This window comes from Schistocerca americana, chromosome 4 (assembly GCF_021461395.2).
Source record: "Schistocerca americana isolate TAMUIC-IGC-003095 chromosome 4, iqSchAmer2.1, whole genome shotgun sequence".
Taxonomy (NCBI): domain Eukaryota; kingdom Metazoa; phylum Arthropoda; class Insecta; order Orthoptera; family Acrididae; genus Schistocerca; species Schistocerca americana.
The window spans coordinates 785,655,600-785,675,237 of NC_060122.1; the positions used below are offsets into that span (position 1 = coordinate 785,655,600).

Below are 19,638 nucleotides of genomic sequence, written 5' to 3' on the forward strand. Positions count from 1 at the left end.
GAACCTTGACAGTGTACCACGGAAACAAAGCAAACAACAAAATACAGACTAGGAAGACTCAAAAGCACAATAACACAAGTTGACATGGCAAGAATAGGGTAAATTCTGATGTTATCAGATGATGCCACCGTCCCCCCATGAACTTCAAAACTTTAGTCCACATATTCCGCAAACTGCTGTGAACTGCATGGCAGAGAGTATTCAGCATCCTGCTATTTGGTAGGTTTTCTTCCCATTTCAGTTGTGTATAGAGTGTGGGAAGAAATTGCATAAATGCCTCTGTGCATGCTGTAATTCATCAAATTTTCATTTGATGTTCCCTATGAGAGCAGTACATTGGGGGGGGGGGGGGGGGGGTTAAGAATATCTGTAGACTTTTCCATTTAATACTGATTCTTGAAACTTTGTAAGTAGTCTTTCACAGTATAATTGCATCTACATTCAAGTACCTGCTTTCCAGGTTTTTCAATATTTCCATGATTCCCTCCTGTTTCTCACAAGAAACCCTTATATTCACAGCTTGTTACAATCCGTCCCATCCCATCCTCCCCCGTAATGTTCCACCCGTGTACATGTCAATCTGGACTCTTCGAAATGAAGTTCCGACGAGAGTGGTTGTGTGTGTGTTATTGCAGCAGGAAGCTGCTGTCGTGCTTCCAAGCGCCGCTGCAGGACCTGCGCAACTGGATCCGGCCGGTGCCACTGTCTGCGAGCTGCTCGGAGGATGAGGGTGCGTCGTGCCCACAGCTGTCACGTGAAGGGGCACGGGCCGTGGCTGGCAGCAGCCGTATGCGCACACGCAGTGGGGGCTCCGGTGGTGCCGGCTACCCACTGGGCCTGCCACTGCCGTCGCCACTGCCCTCCACGCGTTCAGAGTACTCCTTCCGGCGTGCTTACTCGCCAGATGCCGACGCCGACGAGACGGGCAGCTCACCCTCACCGACACCGTCACTTCCGGCAGAGGCAGACGCGTCTAGACGGGGTACGCACCTGACTGTCATCGTACAAAGAATGTTGTCCACTAACCGAGGAAGCCACACACGGGACAGATCACAGATTTTACTCATCTTTTGCACAATTGTAACACATACCTACACGCAACAATTGCTGTTCTAGCACTATGCACTTCTCAAGCATTTTCAAAAAATTGAGGTTCAAAGGTTTCCATATGTGTGAATTTTAAAATTTTCCCGGCGAATTGACTGTTCAAACAAATTTCGGGCTTGCAGCCGGTCGTCGTTCAATACTTCGCACAATATTTCAACTGGACACCTGCCAGTTGAAATATCGTGCGAAGTATTAAACGACGACCGGCTGCAAGCCCGAAATTTGTTTACATATGTGTCGAATACCGTACGAGAGTGCCAGCTGTCATGCAGCAGCATTAGTGCAATTGGTTAAAGTGGTAGACCGATAGTCAGTTACATCATTTTTTTCCAAATCTTCCACCAAACACTAGTATTGCTATAACAAATTGTGTTTCTTTGGAAAGGATTGGTAATAATACTATTACTTACTCTTCTGGCCCTGAGAACAGCAGTCAGTTCTTGATCTTGTGGAGTAGCTCCTCCACAGCATCTTTTGCTTGGGGTGTTATTCCCTTGTTCATAGTGTCCGAAAACCCTTGGCTACCTGGTCTGTGAATCTTATTTTTAGTCTAATTAAAGGTCTTTGTCATTCAGGTTTCTTCTCTGACACTTCTCTCTATCTTGATCCTTTCTCTTTCCTATAGGCATGGCCAGCCAATCTCAAATTACTTATCTTGGCTTCCCAAACTAAGTCTGGCTCATTATATATCTCTCTGAGCTTCCTGTTATTTCTTCTTCAGCATTCTCCTACCTCATATAAATTGATCCACTTTTCTTCTGCAGCATTTTATTTTTTTTTCCTTTGTACTTATCTGTTCTCCAAATTATAACACTTGCCTAGTTATGGTTTTATATATTCTTTCTCTTGAAAAAAATAAAATGGTTAACAGTAATTTGTCGAGGGAATATGATGCTCTGGGTGCTCCTTTGGTCCTTGCTTTTATTTTTTGTTTCTCATAATTTCTGTTGTTTGCTACCAACCGCAGACATTTAAACTCATCTGCTTCTTCAAACACTCCACATGGTTTCCTGCCAGTTTGTCTAGTAATTTCTTTCCACATTCATGATTTTCCTCATAATTTACCTCTATTCCAACTTCCCTTCCTTTTTTAAATAGCTTTCTTGCCAGTATTTTCAAGTCATCTAGCTTAATGCCGTGTCATGTCCATAGGCAAGTGCTATCATATTTGATTCCCTCTTCTCCTTCGTTTGCTGTATCCAGTGCTTCCTGTATTATTATGTTGAACAAGAGTGGTGAAATTCCTTCTCTCTGATAGCACCTGGTTTTACATCAGAATTGATATAATAATCTGCGTCCAGTTTCATGATCCTGTTTGAGCCTTCCAGTGCATCTTTTACAAGACTTTTTATCTTCTTTTGTATTCAAAACTTCTGCAATTTCTGCCACTTAATTCTCTGTTTATGCTGTTGTAATTTTTTTTTTTTTTAAATCAACAGACAATGTGGCCTCTGCTCTGTCGTATTTTCAGTATTTTGATATGGCTGCTTTTAGTACAAACATTTGATCAGTGGTGGATTTGTTTCTCATAAATTCCCCACTTGTTTCTCATCTATTACCTCTTTTAGATATAGTTCCAATCTTTTCTGGAGAATCTTCAAGAACACTTTGTAGACTGTGCTAAATGATGACATATGTCTAACATGATGATGATGATGATGATGATGATCATTGTGGTGAGGTAAAAAATGGATTCATGATCAAATGAACATATATTTATTGATACATTCATGTTTATATCACAATTGCAACACATTTTCAAAGAAAGTATAGCCCTGTATCACTTCACTGTGATAGATGTATGAATATATTGATAAATAATTGCTCGTTTCATTACATTTCCTTATTAGACCTTGATTACGCCTTCTCACAGACATACAACAGTGATCAATATTATTGTTTCTTTCCAAAGAAACATGAAACAGTGTTATAATGCAGGGATTTGTTGGGAGATGAGGGGAAAAGAAAGAAAGAAATTGACAAGACTGGTATGCAGTATGGGCAAACAGTAGACTGCTGGTTCCACTAACACCTTTGCTCAGTGGATAATGTTCTCAAACAGTAGTCAACTGCCTCATAAAACCGTGAACCTTGATTCGTCAAAATCAATTGATACTACAGCAGCATTTGTCATACAGTCTCTCAGATTTTCTGGCCAGGATTTATTAATAGTGTACTTCCGGGTGATCAGCTAATTTGTTGTTTCCATTTTAAGCACAACATTTTGATGGGCAATTCAGTCGCCTTTGCCAGAAGCTGTGAGGTTTGCTTTAAAGTGTACTCATTTCCTGCACTCCAATTACTCTGGTTGGATACCAGGCTGAGAGTACTCTTTAACAGCAAAATGTCAACAAAATATTGTGCATGAAAAGGAAACAATTCGACTGGTCACCCAAAAGTCCACCGTTAAACATTTCTTGTGTATATGTATGTACTGCAGTTGTGCAAATTGTGAGAAAAATTGTTTACTTCCCTTGTAAGTTGATTAGTGCTAGTGTACTGAATCAGTGTAAGTTTATAGCTATTCTTAGAGATGTCATCTCTTACCCCCTGTGATAGCATACCAATTTTTATGATCTACTTACAGTTTTTATGATCTACATAATACTAGAGTGACATGCAGAGAAAAAGGTAGGTGCTTGATTAGCTTTGCACTGAGAGATATGAATATTAGTTTTCAGTGTCACCAGTGTGTTGTCTGTCTGTGTCCCACACCACATCCTCTAGCCATTGTGTACCCTGGTAACTCGCAACACTGGGTTAAGTGCCATGTGTTGCGACTGTTTCTGTTTCTGGCTCCCGTACAAAAAATTGTGTGCTCAGAAAACGCTCAGTGTCACTTTTTAACATATTAATTGTTTTGACTGCTGTATGCCCACCCATAGTGAGCTCTTGCTCTCTTTCCTACATTTTCCCCCATTGTTTGACAGACATGGTAGAATGACACTAACAGCTGATGCTTTGCATGGTACACTGCCTCATTGAAACTCTGCATCACTTAGTTACCTACATAACACTATATTTGTGAGCATCTTGCAAGTAACTCCTGTGCGAAATGGTTTCAGTCACTACGTCTCTGTTCTTGAAAATAAAACAAGGTCAAATATAATGATGAACCAGGTGTTATTATTAAACACTTGAAAATAAGAAGTTCTATTTTACATTTCAGGCCCACAATATAATATTTTCCAAGAACTAGAAGAACTAATGATTAGAACTGTTGCAGCTAGAGTTCTGGAGGAAAGCATTTTCTAACTATGTTGGTGGCCAGCTAGTATAAGATTTGTGTTCAGATCACAGTGATTTTCCACTCACAATGAACAGTAGTTCATGACTCCAATTTGCATTACAAAATACACACTTTCTGTTGTTTGTACCTGCAAACATTCTCCTCGTTCGTGCTTTGAAAGAAGTGTCTTCTATAAGAGGCTGGTTTCATCAGCACCGTACAAAGTATCAGCAGGTAAATTTGCTGCATCTGTTATCTTCCGTATCTTCTTTACAAACCTTTCTGCATCTTTTTTGATAGTTGATCAACTTTCCCCAGTGATGTCAGCTGCCACGTGCCATGTCGTTTTTCACAGTTTGATAGGCAGCCTCTGCTTGGTACAAACAAGTTTCTCCTGCCTAGTTCTTTGTTAAATACAATTGCTGTTTCCTTTATTACTGGTCCAGTGGAATTCTCTTACTGCTTTGTTGTGTGAACCATCTGCAAAGAACTATGTCCAGTTCTTCATTTTCACCCGTTTGCATGACCTTCCATTTTCCCAACTTGCTCTTCATTTGAATTACATACTGTCAAATAAAACCATCTTTCTTTTTGATGTCATAAATAGTTGCTCATCAAACATTATACCCAACAGCAATGGCTTTCTAGAATGAACCTCAGTTCAACTAATCTAGAATTTCCAGTTTTTGCTTGGGGTCTACTAGCATAACGTGTTTTCCTTTTAGAAGCCATAAAACTGAACTGTAATGAAAGCTATAATTTCAAATATGTGTAACATTGTTTAACTATGTTATTAACTAACAACATAGCTGCACATGATAGTTCATTGGTTTGCACATCATTTCTTCTTGAGCTATGTCAGAAGTGGACCAGATTATTGAGAGGGTAGACTGCTGGTATACATGTTTCATGTAACCACAATGAGAACATTTCTCTGTTCATCCACACTTTCTTCTGAGCAAAAATCACACTGATGGTGTATTTCAAGTGATTTTCCACTCACAATGAGCTGTTTATTGTAGCAGTAGTAATAATTATACACATGCAATGTAAGGAATTACTTAATCATGGAATTCATATGAAATAATTTGGAAAAACTCAAATTATGATGACTGGATCAGTTAAAAAAGCCTTTTTTTCTCTTTGGATGAGGATCTATTTAAAACATGACCACAGTCAGTACGTTTAGCTATGTGACTGGGTCTCATCTTGTGTGTGTGCTTGAGTGTAACTCAGTCTTCTTGCTGCAGAAATGTTGATGTTCCATGCTTCTATGCAGCAGAAAAAAAGAGAAGTGATTGGAGGAGGTTGGGTCACCCAGATCACAGGCTTAGAGGGATCCATCTTGTCTGTTGACCATGAGAGGCACAAAGGAAGGAAAAGACACCAGCGAGAGTAGGAGTGCGTATAAAATACATCAGTAGGTACTATGCGACTTTCACTTTGAGAATAATCTCTAGAGTTCAAGGAAAATAGTGTAGAGGGAGAGATCCATGTAGCCCTCCTGTCATAGCAAGCGCCCGGGTGTCTTGACTCTTGCTGTATAGTTTTCTTAGCAATAGAGTGCTGGATATATACAAGCCAGACAATTTTTGTGTATCCATCTTGTCTGTTCCCAGTTCACTTGTGGTTATATGGATGTAAAAACCCATTCAATGAACATGCCACTGCTAAATGATACAGGAATTTCACACATGGTCCTGCATTTATTGATGCATGTTTAAAAATCAATAGGGAGGCTGTTGGTTTTGACACAGAAGTTGTGAACTTAGAAAAGTGACAAAAAACAACGATGTATGCAGACAGTCATGTTTTACCTCTTGAGTTCCATGTTTACAAAAAGAAAAAGTAAAGAAACTGGTATGGACATTCTGGTTTATGCAACCTTTCTTACCCATAAATGTTTCAGTGTGCTATCTTCAGTGTGTTTCTAACTTATCTATTTCTAATGCAGGTGAACAAAAAAGGTAGAACCTCCAGACTAGTTACCCCATTTATGCATGCAAAATAAATATCTGGCTGTGGGTCATGTTCTAATCATAAAGGTAGCTGCATGCAGCTATTGCAGGAGATTATGAATTTCTGCTGCCTATGAGAGTTAGCCATATACCTTCAGTCTCAGAAATCTGTTTCCTTCTACTTTGATAACTGTGCCAGTATTATGGCATGTTAAATTTTGTGTAATTTTTTAATTAGCCTAACTAACTCTGGTGTGGGAGTCACTTAAGCCCAGAACATGATGTACCTATATTATATTCTTGTTATCCTGATGATGTATTACATTCTTATGACACTGACCTGTATCTGTAACATTTGTTTGTATAAGTCTACAGACTTTCATGGCTGTTGTCATAGAAGGTAAAATCTTCGAAGTTGTTAGGCCATGCCATGTTTCCCTCCATGGTTCACTTTGTGTCCATCTGCTGTGGCTTTTCTTCAGGATCTTGCGGCATTCACATTTAGCTAAACATTCTCATTCTGAAGAAATGGCTTTATTATGTAAAATTCCTGTTGCAACCATTGGCAGGCCATTGTCATTGGATAGAAAGGGAGTTTTCCTGGTCTTAAGCTGAAAAAGAGTTATTGGTTAAAAGTCTTCTGGCTACAGTTGGTGATCCGTCGTCATTGTATAGAATTGAAACAGGCAGAGCAAGAAGGGGAAATGCTTACAAAAAATATTATTTCCCATGGAGGTGGTTTCCTTTATGTTGTTTGTGTTCCTCGTGCACTGTGGCTGCGTATTCACTTCTTTGATGGCAGGAAGCCAAGAAGCTGGAAACATATACCCTCCTCTCTCTTGAACTTAGACCCATGGGAATTCCATTACTTCTTGGACTTCTCTTCTATAAATGTTAGTTTCCTTGGCCAGTACATGAACACTGTTGAAATCATTGTCTTAGCCACAGATTGACACTTAATTTTAACTGCATTTTGCCTCTATACATTCTGTCACAGTCGTATGTCATTTCATAGACTCTCGCAGTGCACTTTAATCAGGTCTACCTGTTTTGTTTCAGAAAGAGTCTTGTATTTTGTTCTGACTGAAGAGAGTGGACTGTATACCATATTTTGATACACACATAAAAAAAAGTGTTGCATCACCCTGGTTCCCAGATCTCCTGAAGAAAGACGTTGACTGTGGATATTATATCATCACAGATACGGGCCCTTTGACTGTTAATAGATGTCACTAAACCTGTCCAAAGAGGTAAACAAGCATGCATAGGCAGCCCCTGTTAGACGGCGGAGGGGGGGGGGGGGGGGGGGGGGGGGTTGTTGACAGCAGATCACTTCCAGTCATTCCACCAGGAAGGAGGTACACAGTTTGTGTTGTCTGTAGTTCAACCATACCTAGGTGGTCAATACCATGGTTCGATAGTATCTACAGTGCTACTTTGCGCCAGGAAGGGCTCTCAACAAGGGAAGTGTCCAGGCATCTCAGAGTGAACTAAAGCGATGTTGTTCAACATGGACAAGATACAGAGAGACAGGAACTGTCGAGACATCCCTCGCTCAGGCCTCCCAAGGGCTGCTAGTGCAGTGGATGACCGCTACCTATAGATTATGGCTCGGAGGAACCCTGACGGCAATGGCACCATGTTGAATAATGCTTTTCGTGTAGCTACAGAACATTGTGTTACAACTCCAACTGTGTGCAGTAGGCTGCATGATGCGCAACTTCACTCTCGACGTCCATCTTTGCAACCATGACACCAAGCAGCGCGGTTCTGATGGGCCCAACAACATTCCGAATGGACTGCTCAGGATTGGCATCACATTCTCTTCACCAATGAGTGTCGCATATGCCTTCAACCAGACAATTGTCAGAGATGTGTTTGGAGGCAACTCGGTCAGGCTGAACGCCTTAGACATACTGCCCGGCGAGTGCATCGAGATGGAGGTTCCCAGCTGTTTTTGGGTGGCATTATGTGGGGCTGACGTATGCCGCTGGTGGTCATGGAAGTCGCCGTAATGGCTGTACGATATGAATGCCATCCTCCTATCGATAGTGCAACCGTATCAGCAGCATATTGGCAAGGCATTCGTCTTCATCGGTGACAATTTGCACCCCCATAGTGCACATCTCATGAATGACTTCCTTCAGGATAACGACATCACTCAACTAGAGTGGCCAGCATGTTCTCCAGACATGAATCCTATTGAACATGCTTGGGATAGATTGAAAAGGGCTGTTTATGGATGACGCAACCCACCAACCCCTCTGAGGGATCTACGCCGAATCGCTGTTGAGGAGTGGGACAATCTGGGCCAACAGTGCCTTGATGAACTTGTGGGTAGTATGCAATGACAACTACAGGCTTGCATCAATGCAAGAGGACGTGCTACTGGGTATTGGACCACCACCTCTGAAGGTCTCGCTATATGGTGCAATGTGTGATTTTCATGAGCAGTAAAAAGGACAGAAATGATGTTTATGTTGGTCTCTATTCCAATTTTCTGTACAGGTTCCGGAACTCTCGGAACCGAGGTGATGCAAAACTTTTTTTATATGTGTGGAATTCTGCTGATGTGGTCAGCAGCTTCATAGTAAAAAAGACATTTCCTTGTTCTTCATATTAACATAATTAATATTTCACGTGGAAACCCTGTCAAAGGACAAACCACTTTAGTCGTTGGCCATCAGTATGTTCTTAATGAAATCAAACTCAATTCCAAGTTGTTATTGTAACTGGTATTGAAGACATTGTTGAGCACTGCTCTCTTCCGGGCTGGGTGCTTTTGCGAAGTGGCGTTGAAATACCTATTTGTGTCACTTAGCTGTCTATACACTTTGCATACCTAGAATGTTGTCAGATCCTCTATATACCAAAACGTCTAGAAATGGGAGACCAACCTCACTCTCTGCCTTGAAAGTGAAGTTGATTTTATAGTAAATCTCATTTAAGAAATAGTGGAATCGATGTATCATCCACATTGTGGAGCCAACAAGAAGGCTTTAGAGGTGCATGTTCAAAACGTTCCGTATAAATTTCAGCTGCTAGTGATGTCAAGGGTGGACCTATGACAACACCACCAGATTGCTCATAAAATTCTTCTTATTTTAAACAGCTTGGTTTTAACTTGGTTAGGTCACATTGTGTTTGTGTCAAAGTAGCTTCTTATTACTGGTCACATCGTCTGTTTACAAAAAGGATTTTCAATTAGGAATTAAAACATGGAAAGTGTATATGCTATAATTTGGAATTGAATGTAAGTCAGTTCTTAATATTTTAGTGTATTCTGATTTTAGGTGGTTGCAACTTAATTTATAAGTAAAAATACTTACTCACTGTGTAGTTATACAATTTCTATGTTGTGTCTAAATGACACATTTAGATAGCTGTATGAGGAAGGATAATGCTTTTCTTTTATAAGGCAACTGTTGACTTGTTCAGTAGAAAGCATATACTTTTGTTTATGGTACATTATAGATGGGAAAACTGAAAAATTTGTAAATATCAGTGGTATTTTTGGGCACTTTGAACTTAACTTTTGCAAATAGTGATACTTCCAGATCAACTCAAGTTAATACGATTCTCTGTTCATGGAGACAGTACAAATACAATCCTGCCAATATAAAGCATTTTTACATGTGAATTCTGTGTATTTTTTTTAGGTACTGTACTTAACTCAGCTTTCTTATTAAACAATGGAAACTCCAGGTTGGAATATTGGTAATGTAAGGAAAAGATAGATTGCTACTCACTGTGAAAACAACACATTGAGTAGCAGACAGGAAGACAGATTGGCGCACAAAGAGGGTGAGGGGACGAGAATAAGAAGAAGGTGACTTGACAGAATGGCGGAAACTGTTCAATGGAAGGTGTGGGGACAGTACAGTAATGTACTGTCCCCCGCCCCTCCACCTTACAGCTCCCTCTATCGTGTCAACACCTCCTTATTCTCATCCCCTCACCATCATTGTGTGCTACCCTCTGCCAACGCACCAGCTCATCTTCCCACTTCCCTGCTCCTCTCCTTTTTCGCTCTCCATTCCCCAACCCCCTCCTCACCTCCCTACCCCACAGCCTCCCAATGCTGCACATGTTGGACGTCTAGTCGCTGCACACACCGCTAGACAGTGCTCTTCTCTCCCCACACCCATACCCTGCTATCCCTTCCTCATCCCCTCCAGATTGCTGCTTCCATTATACGTGATAGCTGCATTCCAATCTGAGCTGCCAGAAATGGCAGTTGTGTTTACATGAGTTGTGATTGCTCGTGTGAATAAATGTGTGTGTGTTTCCTTTTCTGAAGAAGGCTTTGGCCAAAAGCTAAATGTGTAACTGTCTTTTGTTGTGCCTGTCTGCAACTCGGTGTATCACCTTTATGGTGAGTAACAATCTTTTCCTTACATTGTCAGCTTTCTTATTCTTTTGTCTGAATCTCCTTGCCTATTCTAGTCGTTGGTACTTCCTGTTGACTTTTCCCCTCTCTTAGAATGTAGGCTGACCAATCAGTATTATTTATGTGGTGATCTTTGATGGAATGAGATAACAGTTTTAATTTAGTTAGTGTATTTATTTTGCCAGACACGGCATTAATAATTTGTTTACTCTGAATGTGTGTTCTTGCAGTAGCTGCGGGACTATCGGAGACAGTGTCATCGTGTGCGGCCACACCGTGCTCTGATGTAGCGGGTGTTGCTGGTACCAGCGCCGGCTATATCTCTTACATTGACGAAGCTAGCTCAGAAGACGAAGGTGACGACGACTCTGGCAGTGACTCGGGCCGTGGTTGTGATGACTTTTTTGACGGCTTCCCACGTGGACGACACTGTTGCTTACACCGCAGCCGCCAACAGCACCATCCACGTCGGCGCTGCTCGGCCTCGGTGCCTGCTGATGTATCTTTGACTTCTGCGTCTTCTGCTGACCCCGGTGGTGGCAACGGTGTCAGTGTTGCAGGAGTGGGCAGCTCGGGAGGTGGGGCGAGGGCCTTCTCATCTGACTCGGGCTTTTCGTCAGAACTATTTGAGACGAGTGGACACAGTGCAGGAGCACTGTCTGTGGGCCACAGGTCACTCCATGCTGTGCATGATGGCTCTGATCGTCCTCCCGCCCTGCATCGCTCCAAGTGGACCTCGTCATTTCGCAAACTCATTAATAAGGTCTCAAAGAGGTAAGAGCCTACTAGCCCACCACACAGAATTTTGCACCTTCCAATCAGAGGAATGTGGGTGAAACAGTAAATTGGTATCAGATTGTCAGCATATTGAAATAATGACATGTGCTGGGTGTTTTGGGCAGGATATTTGATGGCTCCAGTGGAAGATCTAAGATGCTGGTAACATATCAGTGTACTCCATTCTCATGTCTGCTTTGCCATCAATGGTTCATCCCCGTAAAGAAATGGTCAGGTGCTAAGTGGAGGCATCCGTTGAGACACAACATAAATTTACCAATGCAGGCTCTTTACCAGTAGCAAATTGGAAAAAAGGATCACATACTTGCCAGAATGCCTTGATTTTTCACACAGATGCTGTTTTTCAGTGTGGTATTCTTTTTTCAATGGCCACTGTGTGATAAGTAATAACTACTGCAGTTACATCCTGCTCCAATGGAAAGAAAGTTCTTTTCGTCTGTAAAAGATAGTGTAGACTTTGAAGTACTCTCCCTCATTTCCTTTCATGTGGACAGACCTGTAAGGACATTGACTGTTTGGATGCGCCTAATATTCTTTGCATGTCTGATTGCTAAAGTTACACAGTTACATACAAGATGAGTCAAAAAGGACTTTAGAACTTTGGAACGATATAAAAATTTATCGAGATAACTTACAGAATTGGTAGATGTCATTTTGTAGCAAACAACCTCAAGTTTCATGTAAGAGTGTCAAGTGTCATTTTGGTTTGGTGTGATTACCATTAGTGATGTGGCAAAGATCCCACTGGTAATCAGTGTCTTCCACACTCGTTGCAGCAGATCTGGCATAACTTACACAGCTGAAGCGTAAATTTGATTTTTCGGACAGGCAAAATTGTTTGGTGGTGGGGGAACATATACACAGTCTTTAATGAAACCCCAGAGAAAGAAATCCAGTGGTGTCGAGTGTGGGGAGTGAGTTGGCCATGCGATTGGCCCTTCGAGGCCAGTGCACTGACCTGGGAAGCAATTATCAAGGAAATGTTGAACTTTCATGGGGAAATGAAGTGATGAACTGTCTTTCTGGGGTAGACCATCCCATGTCATCATTGATCTGTGGAACAGCTGTTGCAGGATTTGTTTCATGAAACCAAAACACACTGCGAGCACACTCCAAACCAGTGAAAGTAGCCATTTTAACTGTAACTTGAGGTTGTTTGCTACAAACTGACTCATCTACCGATTCTGTAAGTGATCTCAATAAATTTCTATATCATTCCAAAGTTGTTAAGTCCTTTTTGACTCAACCCTGTACTGACTGTCACAGTGCATAATTGGTTCAGTGGTAGTTATTTTGCCTGCAGAATCAGTTTTTTCGAATGAATCAGGTATGTACTTTTGAGAGTGTGAACACCGACTCATTATTAATATGACAGGTATTTCTTAGTATGACTGGGAAAGAGTTTGATTTGCAGTAGCAGAGTGTGTAATGTTGATTGGAGAGTTTGTTGTTCCCCAATACGTGAATTTGTGCCAAGCCCCCTAATTAGAAGGAAAAAAGATTCCTTAGATAGGCCTATCTGCAAATCCAGGTTGGAATAGGATTGTACTGTCGTGGTTTTGGGATTTGTTATTTGAGCATTGTTATTTGAGTATTATGCATAATCATTTTCTCAGTGTGTTACACAGCACTTCCCACTGTGTTCAGGTATTTAAACTGGGAAATTTTTGCTGGAATCGGATGAGGTTCATTTATGGGATAAGAATGATGAGAAAGTGTGACATTTTGTCAGTCCCTATAAGCTAGTGTTCCATAGAGCTGGTTAAGTGAAGTTTTACTCCTTTGTGTGTACAGCAAACAATTGGCGTTGTCTGCTTCTAGTCTGGTGGATTTAATAAAAATATTTTGTCCCAAAGTGTATTACTGAAATATGAGGTTTACAGTTTACTGGCACTGTCATATTCAGGCCCAATGTCCTTGCAGGTCTGTTTACAAATAAGTGAATGGGTATCATGATCTTTTATGAGAGCAAAGACTGTGTTAATTCCATGAAAAAATTTTCATGTTACACAGAAAAGACTACCTGAGTTTTTTTACTCTAATTTTTAAGACACTCTCTCCACCAGCAATTTAAAGTTTGCTCAGTAGCAGAATGCATTTTTAAGTTTGACATGCCTAATATTATGCAGTCTCTCTGTTTATTAAATAAATAATTTTCCTTTTATACGATTCAAATGTCAGGATCTCTTTCATTCCTATTTTGATGTTGTCCCTGTTTTGGAAACAAAAGATAATTTTACTCTGTTATTTGAAATTTTCCTCTGTTTTTTAAAAGTGTGATCTGATATGTTGTTTTATTTAATAATCATATCTGTTCATTGCTATAAATGAAAGAGAAACATTTTTCCATGAAGCAAATACGGACACTAAAGGCAGTTCCTCTTGTGAAATAAGTGTATTATTGCAGCTGGAATAAAGGCTGTTTAAATGTTTCTAGGTATTTGTGTAGGCTCTGCTTTTTCTTTGCAGTAGTTTTTGTTATCAACAGTATTAATCATTGTTATGATTAGTGATAAAATGAATAGTACTTAATTGATACTGTAGAATTGACTATAATTGTACTTAATTAGTTTCAGTCTTAAAGTTTCCAGACTTCTAGGATATAATTCTGACCATTAACAAAATATGACAGATTTGAGCACAATTTCACCTTGTATTACTCCAATTAACACATCATAGTATTACGTTCAGTCTTTTTGTCTTGTGAAAGAGGAGAGATTTTGTTAACTTGTGCTGTGTTTCCAAGTGTTCACTAAAAGTTTTGTAATATTGATTGTCTTGGGATACATTGATTAATAGTTGACCTTACCAACCCACAACTGTACAAAAAATTGGAAAGGCCATTCTGACTAAATGCAAAGATTGTGCCTAAATCAATAGCATCATGAAAACTTAAAACTGAATTTGGAAATTTAGAAATAATTGACCTTAGGAATTGGAGCAGATGTTTTTCACTCAGCACTTCTCATACCTTATGCCATTTGTTATAGTCTCAAATGCCTTCATCTTTCAAGTTTTGCAGTTTTGAATTGGACTACATGGTTGATTTTTTTCCACTTGAGGGAGAATTTAATGTGTAACGTGTTGTTTGGATAATGCATAAATATTTGCAAGAGGCTCGGTAGGACTGTTGTTCATTACTGTTCCAAAATTTTTAGAATTACTGATCAGTTTCTTGCTGAATAAAAGAGAGTGCTGAGTCTACTTTTAATAACAGTTGTGGCCTGTTATTAAGATTAATATTTAAAACTTAGTAAGATATAGTTTCATAGTTTTTGCAACAGTGTTCTTAGGTTCATTGTTGGTTATAAATATTTTATTGTAAATGAAAACAGAGTAAGATTTCAAAATATTAAACAACAGTTACTATAAAGAAACATACAAAACTTATACACTACTATTTATTACTGGAACTGTATTTATTATTATTATTATTTTTAGAACGTTTAAATTTGTCAGAAGGTATGTTGTTTTAGTATAAACTGGTTATTTGTTGGACTCCTGAGCATATCATTTGGTGGATGGTTTCACTTTTCCTCAGGTATGCAGACTGAATATTGATATGATAACAGAAAACAATAAGTGGTCTCCACAATCAAAGTTTGCACATTTAGTGCAGAAAAACCTGAAGGAAGATTATTTACTTCTTGCCATTCCATAACAGTAAACAGTTTATTTCACAGTATTATAAGAAGCAGCCTAAGAATGATAAAATTCTATTAAGGGTATTACAGTTTTAAATATGGGGAATTGTTATCTACTTTTTTATACTTTGATTTCTGTTGCAGGAGGCATCAAATATTAATAGTATTAGTATTAGGAATGTTCATACAATGAATGTTACTCAGTAAAGTGTCCTTAGTGAATTGTTGTGGTTGAAACTGTGTATTTTTTGTATGTAATTATAGTGTGGAGGGAAAACATAGATACGTAATACTTAATGGGTTATAGATTTTTTGTAACTTATCAGATAATGTGTAAAAAGAATTAGGAGAATGAATACATGTGTACAAGACTGCTATGTAGCAGTTAAACACATATTGATTTTTGTTTTCCATGATAAAACATTGTGCTCATTCTGGTTACTGGAATGAAAGTTTTTTTAAGTGACATGTATATATACCATTTCTGTATCTGATTTGTGAACAAGTAAAGAAAGATGCTGGATATTATTTAAGACAGGCTCATTTCCTAATGATCAACTTTGTCATTATGGATAATGATCATAGTACTGTGAGGGCACTTTATTAAGTTTGATTTGTTTTCTTATTCATTGCATCACTGTGCACGTGGAATAAAGACATTGCACAACTCTCTCCCAACAAAATAAATAGTAGCAATTTTTTAAAGGCAAGTCAGCACAATATAGAATGATTCCAAGGTCATAAGCTTCTGGTAGGATATGCATCAAAATACACAAAACACCTGTCTGGGTAAGTGTGTATTCCACATTGAAATATGTGGATCTATTGAATAGAAGACTGTGATGCAAAGTGAACACAACAGAACACCAGCTTATGTCTCACCTTACAAACTTTCAGAAATCAAAGAGAAGACTGATTAAAAGTAACACACACACACACATAATTACTGAAAATACAAATTCAGTACTCTTCAAGCACTTGTTAATATGCTTTACTGTTAGCGAGTGACTGAATCTTGTTCTGATAGAAATTTATGATACTCACAACACCTTACTTACCCCACAACCTAATATACAACTCATTTAAAATATTCAGTGAAATGTGACAAAATCCATTGTATTGATAACTCTGTGAAGCAAAAGAAATTTAAAATATAATTTTACTGCATTTGTTTATTTAATGCAAGGATAGGATCTATAAGTGGACATTAGCAGCAACATATATCATTACAGCATAAAGTTGGCAAACAGTTACAAACACTTTAGGTAACCGGAAGCACACATGGCAACAGAAATTATTCATAAGCACCAAATGCATATCTGTCTTCAGAATGACACTCGGTTTGTCTTTTTAACAGTGCAAGTGTATTGTGTACTTTTTTTATGGTGAGAAAGCCAATTGAATTGTAGGCAAAAAATTGTATGTCACAAGAATGATATTTAAGTGTATCAATGTTGTGTGCTGAATCCTTAAAAAGTGAGTAAAATGTAACTGTCCTTTCTTTATTCCACGTAACAGAGATTACATATCATCTCTGATGTCTCAACAGGTTGAGACTTTCAGAGTATCTTGTAACAACATATTTCTTTCTATAACCGACTTTTCTTTGTTCCAGTATTCTAATGAACACAGCACTGAAGACTATAACATCTTAAAAATCATTTGATACATGTCATATAAACATCCGGCATTTATCATTTAAATTTTCATACCATTTAATACGTTGCCTGTCTGTCACATGTGAAAGTAAACTGTGGATGCATGTAATTGTTCAGAGGACCGTATTTTCTTATCAGTGCCTTTTGGTTGTCACTGGGAGTCAATTAACTTGTTTTGGACTTTTAAGCTCTATGTCTACAGTACCCATTATGCAGAGCCTGCTTTAATTCTGGATTTGTTTTGGACAAAACAGCTTTGTGTTACAAGTATCAGCCAGGTAACTGAGAAAATCTCAAACTTGTGTAACAAAACTAAATGAATTAAACACTACTTTCATACAACAAGGTTAATTTCGCAGAGGTATCATGCTGTATTACTACTCACTCTCATCACAAATAAATTACATGATGCTCTTTATGCTCTTATATGTTGCTCTGTTATGCAGACGTGCTTCCAAATTCTTGCACCAAAGCATTGTATAATATTGTTTTGTTTGTAAGATGTGTTGATGCTTTTCTAATTTTTCAATATTATTTTAACTTTGTCGTGTCCTTCCCTTTCTACACAAAAGTCAAAATTAGTCGCTTAATGTCAGATATTATTATTTTTTATCTCTGCAACTATAATAAAGTCCATAATGGGTAAAAGTGAGTAAGCAAACTTAATTTATGAGTTATTTGCCTTACAATGCACAGATCAAAATGATGTATGAAGAGGTTACTAGACTGATGGCAATTTTAACATGAGGCACCTGTGAGATCTACGTTTGGTGGTAAAAATTAACATTGCATTCTCAGGAGGCAAATGATGTATCTCTTTATTTTATTGTTTTATTTTCAAGTACAAGATTATTTTTGTCTGTCTGAGTTATATCATTTTTTTATTGTAATGACAAATGAAAATACATGGAAAATAAGCATTTATCTTGTGCTTCTCTTCTGCAATGAATCTTCATGACTCTTTCCATTTCTTTACCCCAGAATCTTGCTTCACTTTACTGAAAGTTAATATTCATGTATCATAACTTTAAAAATTCCTTGGAAGTAGACAAATTCCTTTTGTGAAAATCCACCATACCAGCAACAATTTAGTTTGTAATTGAAGCAGTAATTGTTACAGAAGAATACTCCTTTTATGCTCCAGTGAATTGTAAAACCATACATTAAAGAGAACATAAATTATGAAATATTGTGTGATTTACGTGCACAGTAGCACACTGGTAGATGCTGCCAAAGAAAATGAAAGTGTAATACACACTGCTCTGCTGTTAATCAGTATCCAGTCAATAATGAAAGAAAAAAAGAAACTCTCATTTGTTGTACAGTGCTGTACACAATGTTGTATGCATATCAATGTTTATTTTTCAGTGGAGGATTCAAGAGTTTGTTTACATCTGTAATTGTTTTCCCTCCATTCTGTGTTAAGCTTTGTAATGGATATATTTGTGTCCATTTGGAACAATCTATATAACATGAATACAGCACAGAGAAATTAATTTGAAGTTTTGACATACAAATACTCATTTCATTGTTTTTGTGTGGGGCGGAGACATTTCAATGATGATTAATTCTTAAAGGATATGAATAATCTGAATAATTTACTTAGAAGTTTATGTAGTACTTACACAAAAGTAAGAGGGGAAGGCCAAGTAAAAGTTGGTTAAAAGACGTGGAAATGAGTATTCAGAGGAGAGGAGAAGACTAGGCCAGAGTAGCGACAGAGGGGTGGTGGGAATATCAGAGTTGAAGAGGTTTGTGCTCCAAGCAGACCCTGCTGTACAAGATGGTGATGAGTAATTGTACCTCTGAGTGGCCTGTATCAGTTCAACAGTTGTGTTGTTAATTTATGTAGATCCTTCCCTGAATTGTGTGTGAAGTAATCTGATAGAGATAAATCTGTTGAGCACACGGGCAGTAAATGTATCTGGAAATGACATACAGGGGTTTCTCATCACATAGTAGCCATATGAATTATGCATTACTTTGTGAAAGTCACACATGTGAGAGCTGGAGTGTTTTCAGGTTTACAGTGAAGAAAATTGTTAACATATTGTTGAATTGTTCAGCATTACTCAGGATAACTTTCTGTCATCCCAAGAGCAATGTCAGAGGAAAGAGAAAACATAGCAATATGTGCCAAATGGTGTACTTGATTATGTGTGAGAATGTAACTTGTGGGTTTCAGTTACAAAGAAACCTGCTAGTCTGTACACACACTATATGAAGTGAATACCACAGAACAACATAGCACACTGCTGCTCTTATTTTGGAAAATACAGTTCGCTTGCTCACACTACAGTGTTTCATTGCATCTTTTAATCTATTAACACTAGGAGGACCGCAAGCAGGCTACTACCTACAAGGACTGACAGGGCCTAATTGGCCCCATGTTTATTTGATCAGATTGCGATAGGTAATGGAATGTAACACACACACATTGCTTTTGTTGATTTTTATTAATACAATAAATACATTCTCTCTCTCTCTCTACCGTAGTTTACTGCTGCACTAATCGCACCACACTCCTCTTCTCACATTTGCCACATACTGCTTTCTCACAACCTGAACAAACAGTAGCAGTATGGTTTCCTTTACATGAGGTATGAATTTTACACTTCTCTCTCTTAGTTGCCCTCTGTGGTCCGCCTTTAGTGTCTGCATGATTCTGGTCTGGCTCTTTATTTCTTGATGATACACACTGCGCTTGAAGCTCTTCACACAAATCAAAAATATACTTCTGCCTGCTAAGTCGCATACCAGCCACTTCCTTACACAACACTCAGGAATTTACGGCAGCCAAATCAAGGATGATGTAAAATACATGCATTGGCCAACGTCTTGTACTGGCTTTTGT

General features: G+C 38.6%; 1 protein-coding gene across 2 annotated transcripts in view; it reads left to right on the forward strand.

Moving 5' to 3' along the window:
- LOC124612474 overlaps window positions 1-17,708 on the forward strand; it is a 775,045-nt gene extending 757,337 nt beyond the window's left edge. For both annotated transcript variants that reach the window (XM_047140706.1, XM_047140707.1), the window contains exons 10-11: window positions 636-982; window positions 10,915-17,708. In XM_047140706.1, coding sequence (XP_046996662.1) covers window positions 636-982; window positions 10,915-11,462 — 895 coding nt within the window. In that variant the 3' untranslated portion in view covers window positions 11,463-17,708. The remainder of the gene's footprint in view (window positions 1-635; window positions 983-10,914) is intronic.
- The last annotated feature ends 1,930 nt before the right edge of the window (window positions 17,709-19,638 follow it).